Source organism: Sinocyclocheilus grahami, unplaced genomic scaffold, assembly GCF_001515645.1.
Source record: "Sinocyclocheilus grahami isolate Dianchi unplaced genomic scaffold, SAMN03320097.WGS_v1.1 scaffold144.1, whole genome shotgun sequence".
Lineage (NCBI taxonomy): Eukaryota > Metazoa > Chordata > Actinopteri > Cypriniformes > Cyprinidae > Sinocyclocheilus > Sinocyclocheilus grahami.
Window position 1 is genome coordinate 873773 of NW_015505323.1, and position 27729 is coordinate 901501.

The 27729-nt window shown below is 37.5% G+C and overlaps 3 protein-coding genes across 3 annotated transcripts in view; 2 read left to right on the forward strand and 1 right to left on the reverse strand.

Annotated features, from left to right (window-relative positions):
* Window positions 1-700: 700 nt before the first annotated feature.
* Window positions 701-8564, reverse strand: LOC107591670 (sushi domain-containing protein 5-like). Its single transcript, XM_016280891.1, has 5 exons — window positions 8420-8564; window positions 6388-6586; window positions 3892-4001; window positions 2394-2582; window positions 701-2239 (listed from the first exon to the last, which is right to left on the reverse strand). Exons 1-5 carry the CDS (start codon window positions 8493-8495, stop codon window positions 786-788), a joined length of 2028 nt encoding a protein of 675 aa, XP_016136377.1. The 5' UTR covers window positions 8496-8564; the 3' UTR covers window positions 701-785.
* Window positions 8565-11660: 3096 nt separating this feature from the next.
* On the forward strand, window positions 11661-21058 carry LOC107591618 (F-box/LRR-repeat protein 2-like). The gene is made up of 14 exons (XM_016280826.1): window positions 11661-11970; window positions 12594-12655; window positions 12988-13042; window positions 13143-13217; window positions 13445-13539; window positions 14270-14434; window positions 15320-15446; window positions 15541-15615; window positions 15708-15838; window positions 15921-15981; window positions 16091-16135; window positions 17160-17216; window positions 17364-17576; window positions 18806-21058. The coding sequence occupies exons 1-14, from the start codon at window positions 11941-11943 to the stop codon at window positions 18911-18913; spliced, it is 1299 nt and encodes a 432-aa protein (XP_016136312.1). The 5' UTR covers window positions 11661-11940; the 3' UTR covers window positions 18914-21058.
* Window positions 21059-22288: 1230 nt separating this feature from the next.
* LOC107591652 (CLIP-associating protein 2) overlaps window positions 22289-27729 on the forward strand; it is a 56775-nt gene continuing 51334 nt past the window's right edge. Inside the window, exons 1-4 of the mRNA XM_016280872.1 lie at window positions 22289-23156; window positions 25802-25880; window positions 27037-27140; window positions 27416-27507. Coding sequence (XP_016136358.1) covers window positions 22959-23156; window positions 25802-25880; window positions 27037-27140; window positions 27416-27507 — 473 coding nt within the window. The 5' untranslated portion in view covers window positions 22289-22958. The remainder of the gene's footprint in view (window positions 23157-25801; window positions 25881-27036; window positions 27141-27415; window positions 27508-27729) is intronic.

Consider the following 27729-nt stretch of genomic DNA (forward strand, 5'->3'; position numbering starts at 1 on the left):
ATGTCCCTCTTTTGTGATATCAGGCTTGGCCCTGCTGCTCTTACACACAAACACCTGGCAACACTACGCAAATGTTTGCAGTCTTATTTTAGGAAGGAATTTTTTTTTAAGCCTATTTAAGCTCTCGCAGCAATGTTGACACCAAAGAAGACTAAAGCGGATATTTCCCCCCCAAAGTAATTTATTGGTTCATTAGTATTCCACAGCTATGTAGAAATACTACCTAAATAAGGAGTGTTGAACACAGACACACTCCTTATGAAAGTCAGGGTTGTGTGGCATTCAGAACTGAATTAAGAATGGTTTTTAATGCAATGCAATTCTTGAAATTTAGGCAAATTTAGGTGAACTAAATTTCAAATAACTGTAGTTTTACTAGAAAATTAGAAGATAGATAGACAGATATAGATAGATAGATAGATAGATAGATAGATAGATAGATAGATAGATAGATAGATAGATAGATAGATAGATAGATAGATAGATAGATAGATACACTCTAAAAAATGCTGGGTTGTTTCAACCCAATGTTGGGTCAAATATGGACTAACCCAACTGTTGGGTTAAAAAGTTAATTTAAAAATGTAACCTAAATTTAACCCAACAGTTGGGTTAGTCCATATTTGACCCAACATTGGGTTGAAACAACCCAGCATTTTTTAGAGTGTAGATTTCAAATTCACTTTTTTGAGCCCCGGTGGACATAGACTGTAACGTTCACACATGAATGGCTTTGTGTGGATGCTCATGTAAGCTGTGCGGTTTTATTAGGATCTGTATGACTCTCACACAGTCTGTTGTAATTCAATGCACTGTGTTTGCCTGTTTGTTCCATTAAGCTGATAGTGCGAGCTCTTTTGTTGCCTCTTTTTATAACACCACACCCCCAAGACCACACCCATTACTGCTGCTACGATGCCAATGATAATGGCTGCGATCATGGGCCCGCGGCCTGAACCGTGACAGGGGTCTTCTGCACAAGCACCCTTTCCAGCTTGGTCCTGTTGATCCAGGCTGTGATCTCCACCATGTTCCATCACACTCCGATTTTCAGACGTTTCAGTTGGGACATGAACAGGGATGTGCTCCAGGAAGTGGTCATCAATGGTTTCCCATGGATCCTTAATGACAGGAGTGGGCATGCTGGTGATATAATCAGGTGTACCATCCAGATGTACCATCCCAGAAGGTGTGGATGTTTTCTCAGGGCCCAACCCGCCTTGACTGGCACTCACATTTTCAGGAGCAGAAGCTGGTGTGTATGGCATGGGCCACTTGTGTACAGCAATATCATCTGGACTGGGTGTGATCTGAGTAATGGAGGTGGTGGGCTTCACCTCCACACCATTTGGACTATCAGTAAGACCATCAAACCCCAATGTTTTGGATCCATCAGAGTCTGTTTCCTCTGGTGTGTACGTTTCTTTCCCTATTTCATCTTCTGAAAGTCCTTCAGTTGTTTCCTCATAAGGTGTTACAACAGACTCTCCCTTTTCAAGTCTGGTTGTCCCTTTACCAAGCTCCTCCTCGTCTCCCTTCCTGTGGATCTTGTCCTTTTTCATTTCTCCATCTTCTTCCTCCTCAGGGTTGTCAATCAAACCCCCCGTCTTTTCTTCCACAGGGTTTTTGGTTTCATCCTCAAACACCTCTACTTCTGAGTCGCCAGTCAAGGTCTCTGTTTCCGACTCCGCACCTTGTTCTGGCCCCGCCTCCCCTGTCGACTCACCTCCAGCTTTATCTTCATCCTGAGTAACAGGGTATCCATCTAGCCAGGACTCGTCTGTGCCGCCGACACTAGGACTGGCAGGTTCACTGATTGGAGGATCTGTCAGATAGTCACTTTTCTCTGTGATCATGTCAGGACCAGATTGGCTGTAGGTTGTTTTGACCATCATGTGGCTCTTGTCTTCATTGGGGCTTTTAATAGAGGAGGAATCAGTGGTGATACCTGGCTGCTCCTTCTCTTCCTGGAAGGCCTCTGAAGGGAACCAGAACATATGCTTCTGACTGAGTTGAGACACTGGAGGTTCAGTTATTGATACTGTTGAATCTTCATCATTCTCTTTCTCCTCCTCAGACATGACTCTCCGCTCAGGCTCAGGAGAGGATTCTTCTACTTCATGATCAGTGGACTGTGTTCCTCCTGGATTCAAAGAAATATGATGCTCCTCCCTCGGATTCTCAAGGAGATGGCCATCTGTGAACTTATCTTCATTGTCGATGTGGCCTTCAGGATCATCTGCAACAAATAAAACATATTGAGGACTACACAGCTACACCCAAAAGCCAAATAAACACTTTGAACCACAAGAATTGAGTATCTTGGAACCTCTGTCTCATATTCGACATGGCTCTTTTGGTTTTAAAATCTCATCATTGTGTTCGCAGCTCACCTTTGATGCAATGCTGCACAAGGCTGTACCAATCTCCACAACTGTCGCAAAGCAGGCTGAAGGCCATATCTCCATTGGGCAGTTTGTATCCTGGGTCACAAGCATACAGAAGTTCATCCCCTAGGTCAAGCCCAGTTTTCCCCTGCAGATGTGAGTGTGGGAATGAAGGTGGCTGCCCACATGGAGCATCTGGTGGATGAAAGGGAAGTGGAACAAGGTCAGTCATGAAGGAGAAGAGTTTGTCATAAATTATAAAAGAAAAATGCATAAAGTGAAAAGGATAAATTACATATAAAGTCTGTTTCACACTGCACACTTGCTCACATTGTAACAGCATTTCTGCAATTGCAGATAGCTTCAGAAAAGAAAAGTAATTTCTGGGGTAATATACTGAAAAATCCTTTTATAATCCAGTCATAAATTATATCATAGTTATAGGATGTATGGCTGGTGAGAATCTTTACCAACCTGATGGTAGTGAAATATAATCTACATGAATTTACTAGAAGCACTGCAATTACTCCAAATCCCAAACTAGCCATAAACTCCTTAAAGGAACACTCCACTGTTTTTGAAAATAGGCTCATTTTCCAACTCCCCTAGAGTTAAACAGTTGAGTTTTACCGTTTTCGAATCCATTCAGCCGATCTCCAGGTCTGGCAGTAGCACTTTTAGCTGTAGCTTAGCATAGATCATTGAATCTGATTAGACCGTTAGCATCTCGCTCAAAAATGACCAAAGAGTTTCTATATTTTTCCTATTTAAAACTTGACTCTTCTGTAGTTACATCGTGTACTAAGACCGACGGAAAATGAAAAGTTGCGATTTTCTAGGCCGATATGGCTAGAAACTATACTCTCATTCCGGTGTAATAATCAAGGAACTTTACTGCCGTACCATGGGTGCAGCAGGCGCAATGATATTACGCAGCGCCTGAAAATAGGCTTATTGGAAGTTACCTAGCTGGGGACTATTTTCAGGCCCTGCGTAATATCATTGCGCCTGCAGCACCCATGCACCCAAAGTTCCTTGCTACCGCCAGACCCGGAGATCGGCTGAATTGATTTGAAAACAGTAAAACTCAACTGTCTAACTCGAGTTGGAAAATGAGCCTATTTTCAAAAATAGTGGTGTTCCTTTAAATGGTCTGGATTAAGTCAGATTTGTTTGTTGTGTTTTTACTTTGAGAAAATGTGAGGACAAAAATTGTTTTATATGCACACTAAAAAATGTCTTTACACTTGAAAATACATAGCTACTTTTATTTTTTATGACAGGAGTCTCTCATAAGAAGATCATCATATTTGGGGGTCCTTGGCATAAATGGTTTGAAAACTCCTGTGTTGGTGTTGAAACTCTACTCACACTTTTGCTCTTCTGCTTTCACATGCGGTATGAAACAGGCTAAAGTATCTGAAATAGTCCCTCATGATCCCTCATAAGTGAAAAAACACAGTCCCCTTCTCGAGTTTCTTTGTTCCAGTGATTTAAAACTGACCGCTCTCTTTCACACAGAACACGCCCAGTCTCTCGGTGTCCGCGGTTAAATTCTCCAACTGCACATCAACTGGCCTCAAACTCCCCGGGACGCCGCTGCACACTGTAGTCCTGAAATCACATGACAGCAAGTTGGAAGTAAATTAGAGGAATTCTTTCTCAATTTTTTGTCTTCTCCTTTATTAAGGCAACAGATTTGATGTCACTGTTAAATTCTGCTTACATAGGCAGCTCATGTACTATTTCAACACACACACACACACACACACACACACTTTATGGAGTATATCTTCCTCACATTGCTAATGTCTCCAGTGTTTGTATAAATTTACATCACAGGTCTGTTTTCTGTCGTGCGTGTGTATGTTTTTAAAGCTTGTGTCGGCCAGTACCACTCTTTGATTGTGTGTCTGTTAGAACAAAAATGCGAGAGTGATTCAAATATGCAATAAGCCACAAGAAACTCATAATATTTGGGGTCCTTGGCATCAAAAATCTGGAAAACCCCTGCATTACAGTGATTTTACCATAGGTAAAAGTGGTGTTTGTAGACAATGAAAAACAGAGTACCTAAAAACCATATAATAGTGATCAACAGTTAATCAACAATTAGAAACATTGAATCAATAAAGACACCAGTTTTCATCAAACAGTTAAACAAATTAGATGTATTAAAAATCACCAGAATAAATAGCTTTTGCACCAAGTGATATTGTTAATTTTTTTAACTGTAGGATGTTCGCAGTTGCCAAGCAACATAGCGATGTGCTGCATTAATATAGAATGTGACGTTTGCATTTATAATAACTTTACAATTATTTCAAACAGAACAATCAATTATTTAAAACTTGACTTCAAGATGTCAGTCAAGGTTGCTGAATATACCGTGCATATCTACAACCAAGAATGTCTGTCTGTTTTGTCCCAATTCGTTTAGTGACATTCCTCTAAATGTTTGCGAGGGAAGTATACCTCACCTTTTAGCACTCAGCTGTTAGGTCTTAATCAGAATTATGAGCATGTGGGTATGTCAGAGCGGGTGCAGAGGGGGGCTCAAGCCACAACCAGACTGCTTGAGTCTTACCAAACTCTCCTGAGACAGTGTTAAGTTACTAGGAAACACCCTGTGTCAAAGATTAGTGATTAAACCTCAGCTGCACTGAGGTAGATTTTCACATGTATGTCATTTATGTGTCACGTCCGAGAAATCCATGTGTAATCTATAGGTTGTTCTGAAGGGAAGGCCACTCCTTTTGGCAAAACTTGCAGATGCAAGTGATTTTCAACAAGATTTTCACAAATGTATACATGATAACAACAGAATGCTTTGAATTTTGTAGTCCAGACCTATTGGAAGCTTAGAACAAACAATATATCTTGAATTAAGCTTATTTCTCTTACCCCATTTCCTTTTTTTCTTGTAAGTAAATATATATTATTGTTCAAAATGTTAAGTTCAGTAATACTTACTAATTACTAAGCAAGGATGTATTAAACTGATGCGTGACAGTAAAGACAAAATATCTATTTCAAACAAATGCTGTTCTTTTGAAATGTCTATGCTTCACAAAAAACCTGAAAAAACGTGTATCATACGGAATTAAGCACCACTATTGTTGATCAGCAAATCATCATATTAGAATGATTTCTGAAGGATCATATGTAACACTGAAGACTGGGGTAACGATGCTGAAAATTCAACTTTGCCATCACAGGAAAAAATTACATTTTAAAATATACTAAAATAAAAATTAAAAGTATTTAAATTGAACACAAAAGACTTCTTTCAAATATATGAAAAATCTTACTGACCCAAACTTTGAACACACATACATATACAGTATATATATATATATATATATGTGTGTGTGTGTGTGTGTGTGTATATATATGTATATATATATACAGTATATATATATATATACCAAATTGTACATTATAATGTATATTACAATAATATATAATACAATGTAATATACTATATTTTATGCAGTAAATATTATTATAATATATATTATTTCTTACTATATAAAAATAAAATATTCTGTTTTCAGATGCCATTTGGTTTGATATTTTGTTATCTAAGGTGATGCAATTTATATTTTATGTATTTCTTTAATATACTTTTTGGGCACACTTGTTCATTTGAAAATTAAATACATATGCACCACATTTTCGATGTGATAATTATTTTGGGATTTGTGCTCAGTGGTAAAGTAATACACCTCAGCAATGGAGCAGCACAGAAAATGAACACATGGAAGGTGCTGATGTGTTCCTTCACAGCAGCTCAGGTCCATTTCTCTCAGGCCCTGAGGTGTAAATAGGAATGTTCTGGATGAATTCACAGGTAGGATTCTCTCTGTCTTGCAATCACACAGAAAAACACAGATATACGCAAGCAAGCTATCTCATTATTGTGGCTCAAAAAATGCCCGTTCAACAAATCAACACATTGATTGACAGCATCTGTTCTTCAGGTAATGAATGTTCTTACCCAATGCTCGGTCCGGAGAGCCAACCACGCGAGCAGGCTGAGAAGGCACATTCCAACACTGCATGATGCAGGTCAGCCCTGGATGCCACCCGGGCCCCTTGAGCCATACAGGCATGTGTTGCTGCCTCGAACCCTTTTTCCTGTACACCTTTTGAAAAACTCTCCAACTCCAGTAAGAACACACGTCCTAATGGGGAGACTGGTAAAAATAAACCAGCTTAAATAGCTTAAATGCACATTTTACATTACATTAGTGAGAAAACATTACCTCAAACAGGGGAAATGAGAAGGACATCAAAAAAATTAGGAGAATGCATGGATATAACCACAGCAAGTTGATATGTACAGGGGGTATGAATGGTATGAATTACAGCACCAAAGAGCTTTGTATGTCAAAAGGCCATTTTAAAGGGCAGGATACCCTGAATAAAGTCAGTTACTATATAAAGTGTATTTAGCAGTGTTTTGGGCAGAGTGAAAGTGTAAAGCTATAACAAATGAGGGTTAAAGAAACAGAGATGTGCAATAAATACAAATACACTCCACATACACTCTTATAAATAAAAATAAAGGTTCTTTATCGGCATCCATGGAACTGTTCCATTGCACAAAAAGCTGATTATATTAAAAAAGGTTCTTTAGATTATTAAGAAGCTCTTCACACTAAGAAAATTTTTTATTTTAAGAACTGTTTACTGAAAGGTTCTTGAAGGAACCCAAAAAGTTTCTTCTTTGGCATTGTTACCAAAAATAAAATAAATGAAATGTAAGATTGTACAAACATAAATAAATTTTTATCACAAGCATAAGGAAACTTCTTAATTACATCATTAGTTTGTCCCAGTCTCACACAGAGGAATTAAAATAGCTGCTATTTTAAACCTTCTGAAATTGAGCTAATTTTAGATAAATATTAAACTGAGGTTAAGTGAGCATATCACCAAACAAATTTTTTTATTTGCTCATAATACAATAATGTCTCATAACTCCATGTCTAGAAAATACACATGAGTTAAAATCATCGTTTGGGAACAATTTGAATTGGAACAGATAACGTTAGCAGGTTGGTGTCAGTGAGGTATCCAGACTGAGTCATGTTCAGAAGTCTGACTAATCAAGTTGACCCACCACAAACAACCCGTCATCTATCAATCGTTTGTTACAAATTCATTAGTGTCATATTGATGAGTCTGTTATGCTGATGTGAAGATATTAGGGGTTTGTGGTGGATGATTTAGATCTTTAGTTAAAGGATTTTAACTCAAAAGGAATGTATGACAGCAAACATTAATGTGTGAGAAAGGCCAGTCAAGTGTACTTTAATATATTTCAACATATAATACTAAGAGCCTCTTAGACTCTAAAACTATGGGACAAAACAGGATAGATGCTTTATTTTGTGTTTGGATTACTGTATATAATAGAAAAATCTTAAAAGGAAAAAAAGTCTAGCCTATAACACCAAACCAAAAAACATGTAGACCTTTTTTTTTCTTTTTCTTTTTTTTACTAATATCAGTCATGAATATGTTTTCTTTCATTTGACTTGAAATAAATAGTTCATTAAAAAGGTGAGAATGTGTGATTTTTCTCAAAAATCGTACTGACGCTGACAAACTTATTTTAACTATTAATATTTTCCCCAAAAAACAAATTTGATAAATAGTAACATTTATCTTTTTTTCCTCAAGAATTTAAATCTTTGAATGAGCTTCCAGACACCACCAAGACTTTTTTTTAGTTGCATTATAAAATCATTAAAACTTGAATTTATTCAAGTCAATCTGTATAAGCTGATTTTATAAGTGCTTTTAAATAACTTAATAGAACAAACAAAGATGGGCCACTGACCCATGCATTTATATACACACACACACACACACACCACCAAGAACAAATATGACATTCACACAACTCTCCAATATTTTGGAAGCTGGACACACGCACGCGTCCATTCATCACCTCGCATAAACGCGTATTGCAGAGGCGCGTAAAACAAATGACCGCACCCAGATCATCAAGTGAAACCCACCGTCCGCGCGCGTCAGGCAAGCCAAGTATCCCAGCAGCTGCAGGAGCGCGAGCTCTCGGTGACAGACTCGCCCCATGCTGAAACAGTGCTTCTGGAAAAAACTGTCAGGAAAGGTGAAAAATCCCAATTGAATTGCGCTCTCCAAACGGACAGTTCCGATGATTCCAATAGCCGAGAGAAAAGAACTAGTAGACGCAGTGTCAGAGGTGCAAGAGGAGGTTTATCTGACCAAGAAGTACATTACCGAGCTGCTGGTGCGCTCGTGCGAAAACTCGCACGGCTTTGTCAGTAAATACGTCATGACTCAGAACCTGTGCAGTGCCGCATGAGAACAGAGACTCTAAGCACTGGGATTGTTCCAGTGCCGTGGGGAGTCCGGCTCAGAGGTTCCCTGGCACAGAGGAAAGTTTGCCACCGTGTAATGTGTTTTTTCTTTTTTAGGACCGGACCCTAAATTTTGGTGAGTCTCCTTGTCACCATAGCGCGCCTGGCTGCATGTCAGTTCAGAACGAGCAGGACAAAACCAACTGTGTCTGTGTCCCAAATTCTTGGGGCCAACCTCAGGACACAGTAACGTTGATTAAGCTGCCCAATATGGGCGCTGTTGGACACTATATGTGACGCGAAAGCATAATGGGTGCCTTAGCCCACCGCAACCACCCACAAACACACACTCCCACTCACATTCATTCAATTGTAAAGGCTTTTATGTGTACCTCTGTGCTCGAGAAAGAGATAGTGAGTGTGAATTAGCAAGTATGTTTGTTTTTTAGTGAGTAAGTGGCAGGATTGTGGCCAGCGCAGACTGAGTGTGTCTGAACAGCTTCTGATGTTATTTACTTCAATAACTGAGCTATGTGTGATCCAAAATTCCTTACCTTATTATTTAGTCAAGGTATTAGCCAAACAATTACAGCTTTAAGCCGGCACATAGAGTAGTGCTAGAACATTTGTGAACCTGCATACATTTGAACAACACTGAGATCAGTTCTTCACCAAAAGTTAAACAAAACAGGAAAACGTTGCATTTTTATTTTTTTTCATTTATTTAAGCAAAATGGTCATAACTTTATCAATGAAAGCAAGACGTCCTGGTCCAGAGGAACAAAACCACCAATATACAGCTGACAGACCAACAAAAAGATGTTCTAAGTATGCTTTTATAATGTTCCTATTAAGGTATGAAAATTATTTCTGAATGTTCTCAGAAAATTCAAAACAACAAGCTTTTTAAAAAACTTTTCTCATTTATGGGAAAGTTAGCAAAAACATTAAGGGAATGTTCCATTTCTATCACTTTGCAAACATTATGGGAATGTTATTTTTGAATGTTCTCTGAACGTTTTGAAACCTGTCGTAACATTTTTTCAGTTTCAGAAGAAACATTCTATTAATGATGTACAAATAACATTTTTGTGCTAACGTTTTGAGAACGTTATTAAAGACCAGATAACTTCAAATGAACATTCTTTTAATGCGACTGGAATAATGTTTGATCTTAACTTTAAGAGAACATTGCTTCTGAGAATATCCCCTGTTAGCGGTGTCTTTTTTTGGTCATATTTAACACTTCTTTATATCAATCCGTTTTATTTCTGACATTCATTTGTTGACAAAAAACATTATTTTCATAGTCTTCTGGCTCATTCACACAGTCTTTGGCAAAATGTTCTTGGCTACCATCTTGTTGTCCAGCCATGCACACCATTCTTGTTCAGTCCCTGATGGTGGACTCCAGGACAACCTTAGCCAAGATGCTGAGAGGCCTGCAGATGCTGATATTACTTCTTTGGAACCTTCTGGAATCTTGCTCTTGGAGTGATTTTTGCTGATGTCACTCCTAGGAAGAGTAACAGTGGTGTTAAACTTCTTTCATTTTAAAGACCAAACACCTTAGTTCTGTAGTCTTTTCCAGCCTCAAACTGATGCAAAAATAAAGAGGTTTTAGCACCAACATCTACACATTAGGGACAAACTGCATCTCTTGCTGGGAAATACCTTATATTAAATAGTCCTATTAAACACATCATGTTGTGATGCTGAATGACTAACCGGGAAATATATAAAGACTAGCCAATAGCTGAATAATAACTAACCAGAAAATATTCACGCGCCATTCACAGACTTAAAATCACGAAAGGTAAAAAATCACCAGCAATGCGGCTCTCTTTCGCCCTCTGCTGTTGACCAGAAATACTGCCGTGCAAAAACACATTTAGTGCCTATTCAAAAACAGAAATCAGCATTTTATAACATTCAGACTGTCTGATTTTACAGGGCTGTAAAATCGTATTTCCTAGATAAAATAAAACATTGTTTTTGCTATTCAATTTAGACTTCCAAAGTACATAGTAGATTTTTTGCACGTCATCATGATATTGCTGAAGACAGACAAACTTGTGTAAAGAGACAGCAATCATTTTATGACTATTCAACTATCAATCAACTATAAAGCTGTATTTAACAGTCTCAGCTAATTGGTTCCAGGCAGTTTAACATCTGGGACATTTAAATGAAATAACAAATACGTAAATGCAGTAAAATGTGGAAATGTTTATTCAATTTAGACTTCCAAAGTACATAGTAGATTTTTTTGCACGTCATCATGATATTGCTGAAGACAGACAAACTTGTGTAAACAGACAGCAATCATTTTATGACTATTCAACTATCAATCAACTATAAAGCTGTATTTAACAGTCTCAGCTAATTGGTTTCAGGCAGTTTAACATCTGGGACATTTAAATGAAATAACAAATACGTAAATGCAGTAAAATGTGGAAATGTTTTACTTGTGTGTGTTTGTTAGATGCTTCGAAACTAAATTGAATAGAATTTTGACAATATCCATATTTTCACAAAAGCATATTTTCTCAATGCACATCTGCTCTGCTAACAGAGACATTGTGCTAAAATATTGTCGATGACATTTAATTCTGTATGAATAAAGTGTCGCTTTTCATTTCCCTACACTTCTATTTGCGTCCTAACCACGGAACACCTATGCAACCTCATACAACATTACCAAAACAAACCCACCACGCGTGTTTTTCCCGCAAAAGTGACGTCACGACAGCCACTCTTTTGAACCCCTGGAGCGCACGAGCGCGTTCTTAACTCCAGTGCTAATAAAAAGGATTATTCTTTAAGCTTATTTGCCAGAAACCTCTTGCATTTTATTGGCGTCGTTTAAAGATTAAGCGGCACTCACTTCGGGCAGGAATTTGCGCTCGAGCGGAAATGTAGTCAGAGAGGCAGCTCGGGAGGCGGAAGTGAGGTTAGAGCAGCAGTCTGCTCCGTCCATATTATTATTGTTATTTTGGCTGTGTGATGGTTCACGGACGGCGGCCAGCCCGGGATTTCTCCGGTTACCAGCGCAGACACGAACGGCTCGCAGGCCACACGTTACAGCTGCGCGTCTGTCTCACAATAGTTTGATCGCCAGCGTTGACAAAACGCGCAAACGTCGCTGTGCGCAGCGCTTGCCGAGGACTGTCTTTATTATTGACACTGCAACAGACATGAACGGCATCACCAAGGGCAGATTTGAGGTAACTCATATCGAGCGAACTGTGGACGTGGTCGTTGAACCGCGATAGTTTGCCCGAGGAAACGAAAACGGGCGGTGGCAGGCTGTCTGAGCGATGGCAGGGTGTTTAAGCGTCTGTTTGTGTCTGCGTGCGTGCCCGCGCGTGAGTGACTAACTGACTGACTGCGTGCGTGCCCGCGCGTGTGTGTCTGCAAGGGTTGTGTGTGTGTGTTGTGTGTGTGTTTTGGGCCGAGCAGAGCTCTATTTTTACGTGCAGTATTTAGGCTTTTGTTCGTCAAGGGTAATCCCGTCCTAACACAACGGCACCAGCTGACCGTGTCAGCAACGGGCGCTGCGCCTGAATCCGTTTAACATTAGAGTTGGCTGGTGTTCTTGAAGTTTAGATCAAGCTGATTGGCTTGCTTACGTGCCCTGAATGCGAGGGCTTGAGAAAATGTCACAAAGCAGCAGTGTTATCAAAGACACTCGCTGATGCTATTTGTCCTTCTTGTGCAAGTGTTATGGGTGAAGTTGCACCAGGCCGAGGCGTGTCTGAACCAGCTTTGGGCATATTGATTGTGCATGAGCGTAGCTGGTGCTGTGTGAGCTTTATGTAATTCATCTGTGTCATTTCATATTGTCCAGGTGTTCTCAAACAGTGATGAGGCCCTAATCAACAAAAAACTTCCCAAAGAGCTTCTGCTCCGGTGAGCCTATCATAATAACGACTCTTATTGCAATAGATGGCAGATTACGTTGTAATAAAATGTGTAAATATCTATCTTCATGTCTGTCTCTGAATCGATCATCTATCTGTTAGTCTCTCTATCTCTCTATCTATCTATCTATCTATCTATCTATCTGTCTATCTGTTGGTCTGGCCATCTGATTTTTTAATTTCCAAAATTCTAATTGCTTTATTGGCTTGACATACTTTTGTATGTACTGTCAAAGGATTACAGGAAGTGGGTAGCAAGGAAAAAACTGAATAATAAACAAAAAATAAACAATTAATCAAAAGTCTCTGTTTTTATTTCAGGATTTTCTCCTTCCTGGATGTAGTTACATTGTGTAGGTGTGCCCAAGTATCCAAGGTATGTTCAGCTGCTTGTTTAGTTCAAATGAAACAAAAATGTCTAGAATTAAGATTAAGTTTTCTAACAATGCTTCCTCCTTTTCTCTGTGGATGAACAGGCATGGAATGTTCTTGCATTAGATGGAAGCAACTGGCAGAAGATTGATCTCTTTAACTTTCAGACAGATATTGAGGTGAAAAAGCATGTGTAAAGTAAATGTTTTGGTTTGTGATTGCAGATACAGTCTTGTGTGTTATTGGCATCAGTAATATGTTGCTATGTGCTTTAAATTGTCTGTCTGTGGTTGTTATGTGTGTGGGATTAACACTGGGTCAGTAGGCTTTCTACTGAATCCATAGACTGTAACGTCATCCCTGATCCTCTGCCTGATCTCTCTCTCTCTCTCTGTCTTTCTATTAGGGACGTGTCGTGGAGAACATCTCGAAGCGATGTGGGGGGTTTTTGAGGCAGCTCAGTCTTCGGGGCTGCCTCAGTGTGGGAGATGCCTCCATGAAGTGAGCCGCATTACTTTTTGTTAATCAAAACATGCACTGTAGGATTGCACAGTTCATGCAATTAATGAAACTGTCCAATCAAAAGTATAAAATAGCATTCAGCTGCATTTAAGCAAGTCAAAGTTATGAAAGTGATTTCACTGAATCAGTTTTTGTCCTAACTGGCTGTGATTTGTGAAGACTGACAGGGCATTTTGTATAATTTTTTTAATGGATATTTATTGGTTTCTATTTCATAGTTGCCCGCCCATAATGCATATCATTGGTCTCTTTCCATATAATTGCATATTATATATCAAATATCTTTCAAAATAGCTGATTGGATTGTGCAGCAGTTTAGCTTTCATTGTGACAAAAGCAAGTTATGAAAGTGATTTCACTGAATCAGTTTTTGTCCTAACTGGCTGTGATTTGTGAAGACTGACAGGGCATTTTGTATAATTTTTTTTAATGGATATTTATTGGTTTCTATTTCATAGTTGCCCGCCCATAATGCATATCATTGGTCTCTTTCCATATAATTGCATATTATATATCAAATATCTTTCAAAATAGCTGATTGGATTGTGCAGCAGTTTAGCTTTCATTGTGACAAACGTGTCATATTGTGGCTGGTTAGGAGATGGTATAATGATTATTTGTTGCTGTTTTGGACCATGTGTATCTGGTTTTTATTGTGTAGTTTTTCTGTTTAACATTGTCAGCTAAGAGGTTTCATTTGATTTGGCAGGACCTTTGCTCAGAACTGTCGCAACATTGAACATCTAAACCTCAACGGCTGCACCAAGATCACAGACTCCACCTGCGTCAGCCTTAGCAAGTTTTGCTCCAAACTTCGCCACCTTGACCTGACCTCCTGCGTGTCCATCACCAATCATGCACTTAAGGCCTTAAGGTGGGGCAGTTATAAGGCTAATTTAGGCTGGGTTATTTGTTTTGATTCTGTAAATAATGTTAAATATCATGACCATAAGTCCTGTTTGGGTTAGCACGAATCATGATGATTATTGGACAAAAAAATGTATGTCCCTTGAGTGTAAAATAAGACAACAATATTATTGCTTAATTTTGTCCGTAGTGAAAGACTCCATTTTTAAACACTTGATGACCTCAAAGCTAATGGACTAAAAAAAGCAAAACTGAGTCTTTCAAACTTAATTGGGGAATGTTAAATCAAAGCCTAGTTTTAATTTCATTGTGTCAGGAGGGTGACTTTGTTAATGATTATAAGTCTGTCACCTCTGTCACATTTCTTCTATTGATTTTTTTTCCCACAGTTGTAGTAGATTATACTGTATGAGCTGGTGAAACAGGAAATTCTGGGAGTGAATATTTAAACAGAAACTAAGGCCAGTTATTTACTCATTGTTAGACATTTGAGATAATTGCTGCTTATCTTCCCACATCTTAACAGTGCAAGGTATTGTTTGAAATGCATAAAGCACATTTTAAAAAGAAAATAATAATGTTTATATATATTTTATTATTATTTTGTTTTTTTTAATTATAAGTTTTGGAAACAAATTTTGAATGGTTTAATGATCGTCATATAACAGGGGTTTATTATAACTGGAAAAAGAGAAAAAATTATTTTTCAAATCATCAAAAAAAATCATTGTGTATTGTTTTTTACTCTACTGGTTAGCGGTTAAAAAGTTTCCTTTATTTTTCTTTTAAATAACTTTATTTTGGTTTTTTTTGTTTGTTAGGTGGTGTTTAAGTTATTTTTTTAGCGTTTTGTTTGCTTCATACCCTCGTATTGACTCTTTCTGCCTGCTAGTGAGGGCTGTCGGATGTTGGAGAATCTGAACCTGTCCTGGTGTGATCAGATCATGAGTGATGGCATCGAGGCTCTCAGCCATGGCTGCACAAGTGTCAGAGCTCTGTTTCTGAGAGGCTGCACACAGGTACATACATCTATACAAGCACACACTCACACAAAACACTTTGAGTGAAATCATTGATAATGTGACATAATAATTGATAAATGTGTCTTTTCAGCTTGATGATACTGCACTGAAGCACCTTCAAAAGCACTGTCCAGAGCTCATGACAATCAACATGCAATCATGCACAGTAAGACTTTGAATTATTACTATACTTTTGTTAAATATTGCTTGTGAAAAACAAATACACAATGTTCATTTGTTGTTTTATCCATCTTGCAGCAAATCACAGATGACGGCTTTGTGAGTTTGTGCCGTGGTTGTCACAAACTGCAGATGGTTTGTGTGTCTGGCTGCAGCAACATCACAGACGCTTCTCTGACTGCCCTCGGCCTCAACTGCCAACGGCTCAAGTAAAGCTTTCTTCATCTGTACGCAGATAAGCACACATGCCCACACAGAGTCATTCATTCACATTGCATGTGTTTTCCTCAGGATCCTGGAGGCTGCTCGCTGCTCACATGTGACTGATGCTGGTTTTACTGTTCTTGCCAGAGTGAGTAATCACACAAACACCCCAAAATTACAAAACATAAACACATTGGATTTAGAGAGACATCGCTGATGTGACAGGATTCCTAAACAAGCTATGCCTTCTGTTTTAGAATTGTCATGATTTGGAGAAGATGGATTTAGAGGAATGTATTTTGGTGAGTTTAAAATCCATAAGTTCTTATTTGGTGTATATTGCCAAGTCATCATGGACGGGTTCACTTTTGTGTATTTAAGGGTAAATATAGGTATTTTTTTTTTATTAGTATCTTAGTAATGTGCTATATATTCATTATAGCTGATAATGTTATAAATATTAATATAAAATAAATATAGAGGGTAAGATATTTGAAATGTTTTTGAAGAAGTTCCTTATTCTCACAAAGACTGCATTTATTTGATTAAATACAATAAAATACACTGAAATACAGTTTTCCATTTCAGTATATGTTCAAATGTAATTTATTCCTGTGATGGCAAAGGTGAATTTTCAGCAGCCTTCATTACTGCAGGTTTCAGTGTCACATGATATTTCAGAAATCATTCTGATATGCTGATTTGCTCAAGAAACATTTCTTATTATCAATGTTGAAAACAGTTGTGCTTCTTAATATTTTTATGGAAACTGTGATTTATTTGAAATATAAATCTTTTGTAACATTTACTGTGACTTTTTATAAATTGAATACACCCTTTCTGAATAAAAGTATTAATTTCTTTAAAGAAAGAAAAACTTACTAACCTCAACATTTTGAATGGTTTTATATTTGGGGAAAGTTGTCACTAGGCAGCCTGCAACAAAATGTAAACCGTAAAACAACAATAAAAAAACGAAGAAAGAATTAATGAAACAATATTAAAAACAATGACAAATTTGAACAATTTATTATATAACAAAATAAATACATTTTTGATATTCTAATTCATAAAATATTAAATATTAGAATTCGTTATTGAATATATTAAATGTATAAAAATTAATAAAATTAAAAGGTGAAAAAAAACTTGTGCTAACAGCACAGATAAAATTTTCTGTAAAATCTACCTCTACTATATAGCCAGGTATTCTGAGATTTTTTTTTTTTTTAACTGCTATTGCGCTGTGTCTGTTTCCTTGCAACAATATATCCTGATTAGTCAGCATGCTAATATTAATGTTCTGTGTCTGTATGTCCCATTCAGGTGACTGATAACACTCTGGTTCAGCTCTCAATCCACTGCCCTCGGCTGCAGGCGCTGGTGAGTGATTGAGAGAGTGTGTGGGAGTATTGTTTCTATGCTTGTTATTTATGGCTTTCTGTAAAGGAATTATGAAGCATGTCCATTTGTTTTCAGAAGCTCACTCTTTATAGCTTGCTCAGTTTGGCGTGTGTGTGTGTTTTCTAGAGCCTGTCTCACTGCGAGTTGGTAACAGACGATGGAATCAGACACCTGAGCAGCAGTGTGTGTGGTCAGGAGCGTCTGCAGGTCGTGGAGCTGGACAACTGCCCCTTGATCACAGACATCACACTGGAGCACCTCAAAAGTTGCCAGCATCTGGAACGCATTGAGCTCTATGACTGCCAGCAGGTCACCCGCGCGGGCATCAAACGAATCCGGGTCTGTGGAAAATAATAGCTAGATATGTCACAACTCCCACACATAGTCTCAACTCTAACAACCGCATAAAGACAAAAATGATCCCCATTTATGTGCAGAATTCAAATGTGCAGTGTCTGCAGTGCCAACAGCAGTGATCAGTCATGAAAACACGATGTGACTTTCACATTTCAGAAATGTGAAATTTCAAAAATGTCAGTTTTACACTGTTCACATTACAATCTGTAACATCTATGAACAAACGTCAAACAAGGGCCTCATTTGTAAGTTGTCATTGGTTACAGTGCACACAGTGGTTTGATAGCATTCAAGTCAGGTGATTTTTCTGGTCAGGGCAGATGTTGAAGTTCATTTTGGTGCTCCAGCTGTCCAGGTTTAGGTTTGCTGTCACTTTTCTTCAGTAGTTCTATGTTGTTTGGACACAAGCCTCCTTGGTGCTCAATAATCCCTATGATTTACTTTCAGTTTCATCCTCTATTTTCCTTCACTGATGAAGTCTTGCCATGCTTCATGTACACAGTCATAATCATAAAGACTGTTGTTTTTAAAACCTAAAACAATTGGGCTGTTATAATATGCTGTGTATTTGTAATATTTATTCATAACATTATATGCCTAATATGAAATGTATGCAGTATATTTTATACAATGGTATAGTTTTATAATTAATAATAGTGATATCATTAATGAATCTATTATTCATATTATGTTTTACTGTAGAAGTCTTATTAATTTTATTAATTTCTACTTTTTTAAAAAAAAAGTAGCAATAAAACTATTAAAAATCTATATATTAATAATGGTAATCAGACACTTAAAAATGGATTTATAAAAAAAACAATATTGTTTTATTATAGACTTATTCTGTTTAATTCTTCCATTTAAAGTCTTCTGTGTTAATCTTGAGTTTTGGTCCAAACCAAACATGACAAGCTATTGGACAAAAAAAAAAAAGTAGCAATAAAACTATTAAAAATCTATATATTAATAATGGTAATCAGACACTTAAAAATGGATTTATAAAAAAAACCAATATTGTTTTATTATAGACTTATTCTGTTTAATTCTTCCATTTAAAGTCTTCTGTGTTAATCTTGAGTTTTGGTCCAAACCAAACATGACAAGCTATTGGACTTTTCTTTTTTTCAGGGTGTAGAGAAAAATGACTTAATCCAGTTGTCATGTCACATTCTGCACTCTGGCTCATTCTGCTGTTGTTTCTCTTGTAGGCTCACCTTCCTGAGATCAAAGTCCACGCTTACTTTGCCCCAGTGACACCCCCTCCCTCAGTGCACGGAGGTGGTCAGCGTCTCTGCCGATGCTGCGTCATACTCTGACAGAAGGAGGGGCTTCTGGAAGATCCCATAGAAAGTCAAGCTGTCAGACAACTTCTAAACTCCGCCCTGCCTCCGCTCCGCACCACTACGAGACGCTGTGTGGGGTTGTGGCTAAAGGAAGCATGGCTTGTTCACTGAGCGGTTGCCTGGCAGCAGGATGGACCTGAACAAGTTACGCAAAATAAATACAATGCAACCTGACAAATACTACGCACATACAATACCACCTACTTGGATATAAAAGAAGAAAAATCAAGGAGCTACCATGTAAAATATTTCATATTTGGATATATAGAAAACAAATTGGAGGAAGTACTTAAAGCATTATGGAACTAATGAATATAGAACGAATCCGCAAAGAACTTTGAGGTATTTTGATGCCGTTATGACGACTACACGGTGTTTACGTCCTGCTCCTCTTCCTCAACCAATAGGAATGCATTCTCTTACGACGAGAACAAATTGAAACAACAGGAAATGAGCAGCAGGATGCAAGTCTCTGGAGTGTTGTAGGATACGCCTCCCACCGATTGATCATGTGACTTTCTCGAACCTGAGAGCAGGAAGCTTTGAGCGTTTCTGTCTGGTTTTGCGTGTGTGTGTGAGGATGTTTAAATATAGAAAACAAAATAAAACACTACAATGAATCAGCCCGTATTAAAACTGGAGTAAAATGTTTTTTTTATTTTCTGTTAGTGCTCACCCTAATTTTGAGCGGACGAAAAAATCGCATTTGAAATCACCTGAGCGAGCGAGGGGAAGAAAAGGACAGATTGTGCATGCAAGATAAAGTGGATTTTGCTTCAGTGTGGAGTTACAGTATGTCATGATTGATGTGAATGTTCAAATTTAGATAATATACATGTGCTTAGGGTTCGGGGGGATACATCAGGAATAAATTATCATAAGTTTCACAATGTTTCAGTGCAATATTGAAAGCCCAGGCATATGTAACTGTGGTATGTGACAGGATTTAGAACACTCCTTATTCAGGCATTTCCTCAATATTTCAAAGTATTCTCATCGCAATGTCCCATTCCTGTATATTTACTGCCAATTACACATCATTAAAGGCGTAGTTCACCCAAAAATGAAAATTCTGTTATCGTTTTCTCATCCTCATGTCATTCCAAACCTGGAACACAGAAGAACATATTTTGAAAAATATGTTTTTGTGTCCATTCGATGTTCATTCTACACAATGTCATCTTTTGAGTTTCACAAAAGAAACTCATACTGGTTTGAAACAACACAAGGATGAGTAAATAATGACACAGTGTTCATTTTTTGAGTGAACTAGATCAGATCTGAGTGTAATATGTAAATTATACAAAAATCAACAGTACAAATACGCCAAGGGAAAAATATCAAACCTTAACCAAGCGATCATTATTTAAAGTGATGGTTCCACAAAAAATTTTACTTCTGTTATCGTCTCACCCATCTTCAAACCTGTCTTTATGTGTGGAACAAAAATTTTTAGTTTCAGTCTATATTCACATTCATTGTATAGACCAAGATGCAATGAAAATGAATGGTGACCAAGAGTTTTGGTACAAAGTGAATGATGACAAAAATTTCATATTTGGGTGAAGAGTCCCTGTAAGTTCATCCCTTAAGTCTTGTGCATAAAACTGATGTGCAACATTGGTTTGATGCGTAACATTGCATATTTAAAATCATGTCGAGTCTTGCTGATGAAAACAGCTGCTGAGTTGATCATCTACTCAATGGAAATGTTTTTTGTCAGTGTGAGTGCCTTTGATTTTGCAAATGGAGGGAGGGGTGGGTTACAGCCACAGAAATGCTCAGGGCTGCGATGTAGTTTATCATATTTTTTTCTCTTGTATTCTTCTCTATTTAAGTTGGTTTTTGCCATTAGCTGTGATGCTGATGCTGATGAGGATGTCATCATTTCCTGTCAATGCATACACCAGTGATTCCAGTATTCTTTATCTCGACCACTTTAGAAGGCAATGCTAAACCTGTCTGCGAAATGAAGTTTATTTAGTATTGTTCTGTAACAGTTAATCTGTTCCCCTCTTTCTCTCCCATATTTTTTTGACAAAGATGAAAAGTTACCTGAATGTCCTTGTGTTCTGGTTGTTAATGTGACATTTCTTTAAATAAAAGATCTGAGCTGTGTGTCACATTCTGGATGGTTAGTTCTTATGGTTTCATATACTCGGTTTATTGTTGAAATGAATAATTTGTTTATAAACATGGTTATAACAATATATGATTTAGCATCTTGGAATTTTAGACCAGTTTACACCACTGATTCGCTTAAACAGGACCTGAAACCTGTTGTTGTTTTTTCTCTCTTCACCATATATGTGTTCTGTAGACATGTTTGCATGTTTGAAAATGTAGCTTATCAAGTAGTAATGTCAAGACACTTTTGATAAGAGTTGCAAGCTATTAACAAAAAGCTAGCTAGCTACATTGTAACTACTTAATTTTAAGATTTTATAATGAATATAAAATAGAATAAATAAAAATGATCATGATCTAAATTCAAACAGGAACATAATAGACTAAAATAACCATATTTCAAATTATTGGGTAAGAGAGTTTTGCATTATAGCACGAGTACTAGAAAGCCCTTGAGACAAAAACTTATAGTTGAATATGGATTTTGGTAACCTAATAATATTGCAGTAAAGTAATACAGTGTATATGTATGTAAAATAGACTCTAAAAATGTAGTATGCTCTGTAGTATAGAATATCTAGTACATTCTATTAATGTGGTATGTATCACCAATTCACTCATTCATTCATTCATTCATTCATTCATTTATTTATTTATTTTAATTACGTTTGACATACACATTTAATGCCACTAGGGGGAGACGAAAGAGCATATTTAAAAAAAATTGTGTTGTATGGATACAAGCGTGTGCGTTATTCAAAGTAAGTATAATCTTCTTGGTGCTTTTAAATGCACAAAATGGTTCTTTGAAAGTCTATGTGCGTAAATTATTACAATAAGAAGAGGTCTGTTATAATTAAGAAGTAATAATAATTTAGTAATATATTCAAATATGCAACAACTTTGTTACCAAATGTGATTCAGTCAACAATATCACAAGGAAAAGTGTCAGCATAGGCCTACTGGAATAACCAGAATCATCATCAAAAATAAATTCTCATTGAAGCCGGTTGGATACATTAATAATAATAAAAGAAAATAATAATAATAATAATAATAACAACAGCAACAACAATAAAACATGTATAGTCTCTCTCTTGATACTATATAATAAACATGTATGTTGTCTCTATTCTGATACTGTCGCACTGCACAGCCTCTGATAAATAATGAATTGTGTACCAAATGAGCATATTTTCATTCAGGCATCATGCTGGACATCTGTGCGGCTTTGAAGGACCTCAAGGCCTCGGCCCAACTCTTCCTTGGGATCGTTTGCTATTCAACACTCCACTATTGCGGCTACTGGCGGTCTAGTGGCCGTGATCGAGTCGTGAGCTCAGGAGGCAGCTGTCAACCCGCGGATTATATTTGTATTAAGTGTAAACAGGAGAGCCGTGAAAGCAGCGCGCGTCGGCACTACACCGGCGGCTCATCCACTCATCACCCGAGCGGCGTGAAGCGGGCTTTTCTGAAATGGACGCCAGGAGGGAGGAGAGCCCCGGCGGCAGGCCCCAGGATACTCGACCATAAGAGTTAAAGCTAGCCGAGTTAGCCGATACATTTCCACTGTTTTTATACGCGCCTCGCAGCGGATCTCTTTTACTTTGCTTTGCGTCCGTGGTCGCCCACACTTTGTTTTTCAGTGGAAACACTTTTTGTTCGGGGGATCAACCATTTGGTTCCTGGGAAACTTTGTCAAAGTTGTTTATTTTCCGTTAATGCACTAAACAACAGACTTCAGCCACCCTCAGAGAGTGTCTTTAAACCCAGTATTTGACTTCCTCTTTGTACACATTTCAGTTTCTCGTGCCGTTTACGCGACTCTGACAGTCACTCTGTCGTTGTTATTGTTTCGCCGCGACCTGAGGACTAACCACAAAGCGTCCCGATGGAGGAAAATGACAACATGGACTATTTTTACCAGCAGGTTTTGCAGAAGGACGTGACCCGACGGCTGCAGGTCGGCCCGGATCTCATAGACTACCTGAGCGACCCGCAGAGGTCCTGGGATGTGGAGCAGGACAAACCCCGCCTGGATAAAACCATAGATGAGCTGACGGGATGGGTCAACTCCAGCAATTACAAGGTACATAGCGTGTGACCTGCTTTGGGGGTGTATATTTAAATGAAATGTCATAAAAGGTGTGTTATAAGCCGTTTGGCACGTATGTTATGAAGGATGCCTGCATTGTTCTGGAGTGACAGTCTTGAGCCAAACCTAATAGTTTATTCTCATAAAATGTGTTATTGCATGTAAATCACTAAATGCATCAGGTTTATGTGATTGTACATTCATTTCTGTGCCTTTTTGTCAAACTGACAGAAAAATGCTCAAGTAATTGTATTTACGATAAGCTTCTGTGTGTAGAAGTGTTTAGGTAAAAAGTGTTAAAATAGAACATTAATATCAATGTGCATACATTACATATTCATTTGTGTCTAGGAGAGAGTGGATTTTCTGGTGGGGGTGTTGTGAGGATGGGGGAGGGTCGCGTGGGGTATTGTTCTGTTACACCGGGGATGTAAAGGCACATGTCACTGCAGTTTATATGAGTAATCCATTTACATTTGCTTTTTGTGTGTGTGTGTGTGTGTGTGTATATGTCATGTCAATTAAGAAAAGCATGTTTAAATGGCCTGTGGATGCAAGCCGAAGCTTTTATGCTGGCTCATGCTGCTGCTGATGTTCAAGGCTGAGGCAAAAATGGACACTTCTGCAAACAGTGACATTGAAACGGGAAGCGTGGAATGAAATATGATTGAGTATTGATGTTTTAAAAGCAGCTTTAGACATTCATCCGTTTTGTCTTCAGCTGGTAGTTCTGGCCTTCAGGGGCTGATGTTAATAGATGGCTATGACATCAGACTCATTGAGGTTGGATTTTAGAAATGATGAGGGTGATTCATAAATTGGAGACACAGCTGCAGAATTCTACAAATGTATGTGGTTTGATAAATGCAGGGTGTCATATTCTTTGGCCCTCTTGTTGAAGATCTGGTAGACCGTTTTCATCTCTCCACTAAAATATTTCTGTAAATTTATTTTCTTTTTTTTTCTTCTTTTTTTTACTATTCAATATACTCTGTCGTTTAAAGGCTTGGGGTCAGTGAGATTTTTTTGTTTTGTTTAAGAAATTAATACATTTTTCAGCAAGTACACATTAAATTGATCAAAAGTGACAGCAAAGACATTTATTATGTTACAAAATATTTATTTTTCAAATAAATGCTATTTTGAACTTTTAAAAAAAAAAAGTATCCTGAATTTTTTTTAGCAGCGTAACTGAGAATTGATAATAAAAATAAATGTTTCTTGAGCAGCAAATCAGCATATTAGAAGGATTCCTAAAGGCACATGTGACACTGAAGACTGGAGTAATGATGCTGAAACTTCAGCTTTGTCATTACAGGTATAAATTATACATTTTAAAATATATTAAAATAGAAAACTATTATTTTAAAACAGAGTAATATTTCATAATATTACTGTTTTCACTGTATTTTTAATCATGTAATTGCTGCCTTGGTGAGTGTAAGAGACTTATTTAAAAAACATTTCAAAAAAATCGTACCGACCCCAAACTAATGTGTAGTAATGTGCATATTTATAATTAAATAATATTTTTTTGTAATTTAATTATTTTACAATTAATGTATAATTATAATAAAATATTATGAAAATCTTAGATTTAAATAAATATATTTATTAATATCAATGTTATTATTTGTTGTGTATATTTAAATAAAAAAAATATATAAATAAAAAAAAATGCAACACTTCGTACATTTTCTTAATTGATTATTAAGAGAGTTAGGTTAATAATACATAACATTTTAAAATATATAAAAATAAAAAATTGTGTTTATTGTAATTTTCAGTATTTTTGATCCTATAAATGCTGCCGTGGTGAGTGCAAGTCACATCTTTCAAAAAAAATAAATTTAATCTTACCCACCCCAAACATTTACATTTACAAAAAATAAATTTATGATGATGTTTAATTCTGAAATCTAATGTATCTGTAATAGAGGTACCATTTTTAGTAAGAACAGGTCGAGAAGCGATGCGTCATATAGAGTTAAATGCTGACAAAGTTCAATGAGAAATTATCTAATAATGGACTTGATATTTACACACAGTGTTTTCTCCATAAGTCACACAAGAGAAGAAACCAGAAATGCTTGCTGATTGTATTAACTTGAAAAAAAATGAGGTTAATCCCTAAAGTGTGGCTGACCTCATTGCTAAGTGTGTAGTTGAACGCTGTCCAATTAAAACACATTTAAGCAGTTTCCAAAATGAAATGCCCAGGTGTTTTCCAGTTTTGCCTTTCAGGTGCACCCTCTCTGTTGTCCTTACTCAGGACTCTCTCTGGCTGCTTTGCCTAAAATAGGTCATAACTGGAGCTTCTTGGATGTAGTAAATATTTGATTGTTTCTCTGGAATGTGAACTTCCATCCTACACTGCCAAAAAACACACTGCAGCGAACCCACCACAATCCTCAAATAAAGTCCATCTCACAATCTCTTATTTTCATTCACCCACCCACACACAATAACAATAGTCCTTCTTAAAGACATAGCGCACATCAACACAAAGCTCTGTAACAGATACTGTATCAGATACTGAATAAGCAGAATCAGAGTACTGTCGTACAGTTTGCCTGAGTGAGAGGAGGAGTGAGGTTTGATGTTTTCAGCTGATTTGTCTCTTTCTTGTTTGGTGTCAGGTTGCATTGCTGGGGATCGATATCGTCAGCGCATTTGTGGATCGGATGACTGATCGCTTCAGAGGTTATATCATCACAGGTAAGCGATGTGTGCACGTTTGTTGTTTGTTCCACTGAAGTCACAGCTTCAATAAGGCAGCATTAGCTAAAGATCTTCTCCATTGCATAATCAGCAGAAAGGGGAATGCCAGGATGACTTGCTGTGTACATGACACAATCCACAGGCTCAGTGCTTGTCTCTCAGCTGTTTGAGCCCCGCCTTCTGTTACCACGGGAACGGGTTGTTATGATAATAACAGATGGCCCCCCTTACTCATCATATACCTCATTCATCTGAAAACATGGAACAAATGGAGTATAGAGAAAGGAATGAGATGACTTCACACAAAGAGATTGTTTGAGTCTGCCTGGTGTACAACAATGTAGAAAGTTAGATGAAATGAAACGATATGTCTGGGCCTCTAGCAGCGCTAAATGGATTTGTCTGTCATTGGTTGGCCAAACAGATAGACCTGCCCCCAACTCACACCATTGGTTGAGCCAGTGTTACTGCTTTGGGTTGCTCAAAAACATATATTTGGGGGAATCAACTTTGATTTACAAATGGTTGTATTTGCATATTGCATTCAGGCATATGAAAAGTATGTCATGATTCAGTGTTTTCAGCATCTCAGAGCGACTCGGTTGACAGTAAATGCTCTCCATACGATCTCATCTATGATCTTAGTTTGGGTCGCTTATAACATATATTTGAAAACGCAACATGCGCCAACCATCTTCCCAAACTTGCACAGAGAAGTGCTTGTGATCTTCCTGTGCTTTTTTGGCCAAAAATAAAAGCTTAATGGTTTAACATTTGAAAATGAAAAAATTAAGACAACCATAAATATTATAGTTGTGATTTTACAGTTGTACTGTAAAATAAAATGATAATAATAATAATTATTTTCTTATATACAATTTTTTTTAAACAGTAAAATATTACATTCATAATATATTACAGTTTACAATGTAAATATTACAATAGGAATATTTCATATGACGTATTCCTTTATAGTGATAAAGATTATTATTATTATTAGCAGTAGTAGTAGTATATTATAGTCATTGATATAATTACAAAATATGGGGCCCTACAAATAAGTACAGCAAACCTGGAGCTTTTGTTTTTAAAGAAATTGTGCAGCCCTGCATTTTTAGATCACCTTTTAAACCTCTTTTTTTTCCCCACTCAGTGGTGCCTGCATTAGTTGACCGTTTGGGTGATGCGAAGGATCAGGTTCGAGAACAGTCACAAGCACTCATTTTGAAGCTGATGGAGCAGACGGCAACACCCATGGTGAGCTAACTGTACAGCGAATGGGCAGTTCAGTTTGAAATTTTTATCACACCCATTCATACTGTCAAAAAAGTCATAATGCTGCTGTCTAGATTTTTTTGTGTATGTGAGCTGCTGAGTGAATAGAACCACATTTGATCCTTTTTGCTAGTTACTACTGCCAGTGATTCTTGATTTCCTTCATAGCTCATTGTCTTTTTCTCTCTCTGCTTTTGCAGTAATGGATATGTAATGAACCAGTTACACTGTTTCTTTTCCCCTGTCTTTCTGTGTAGTATGTTTGGGAGAGGCTGTTTTCTGGCTTCAAACACAAAAACTTCCGCAGTAGAGAGGGACTCTGCTTGTGCTTGGTTGCCACTCTAAATGCGTAAGTCCTTCATACAATCCCATCCATTCTCACTTTGTAAACAAACTCACATTTTGTACTGAAAGTATTGTCCAACAGGGGGCGCTGGCGTGCACCGGCGGTGCTGTTCGCCATCTGTCCGTGGTGCCCAGCTACGTCGTGTTGTACGAATTGTTCTAGACGTAGTGCGACGTGGCTCTGTCCTTCTCTTTCTGTGTGCGACTGCCTTAAACGACAGAAACC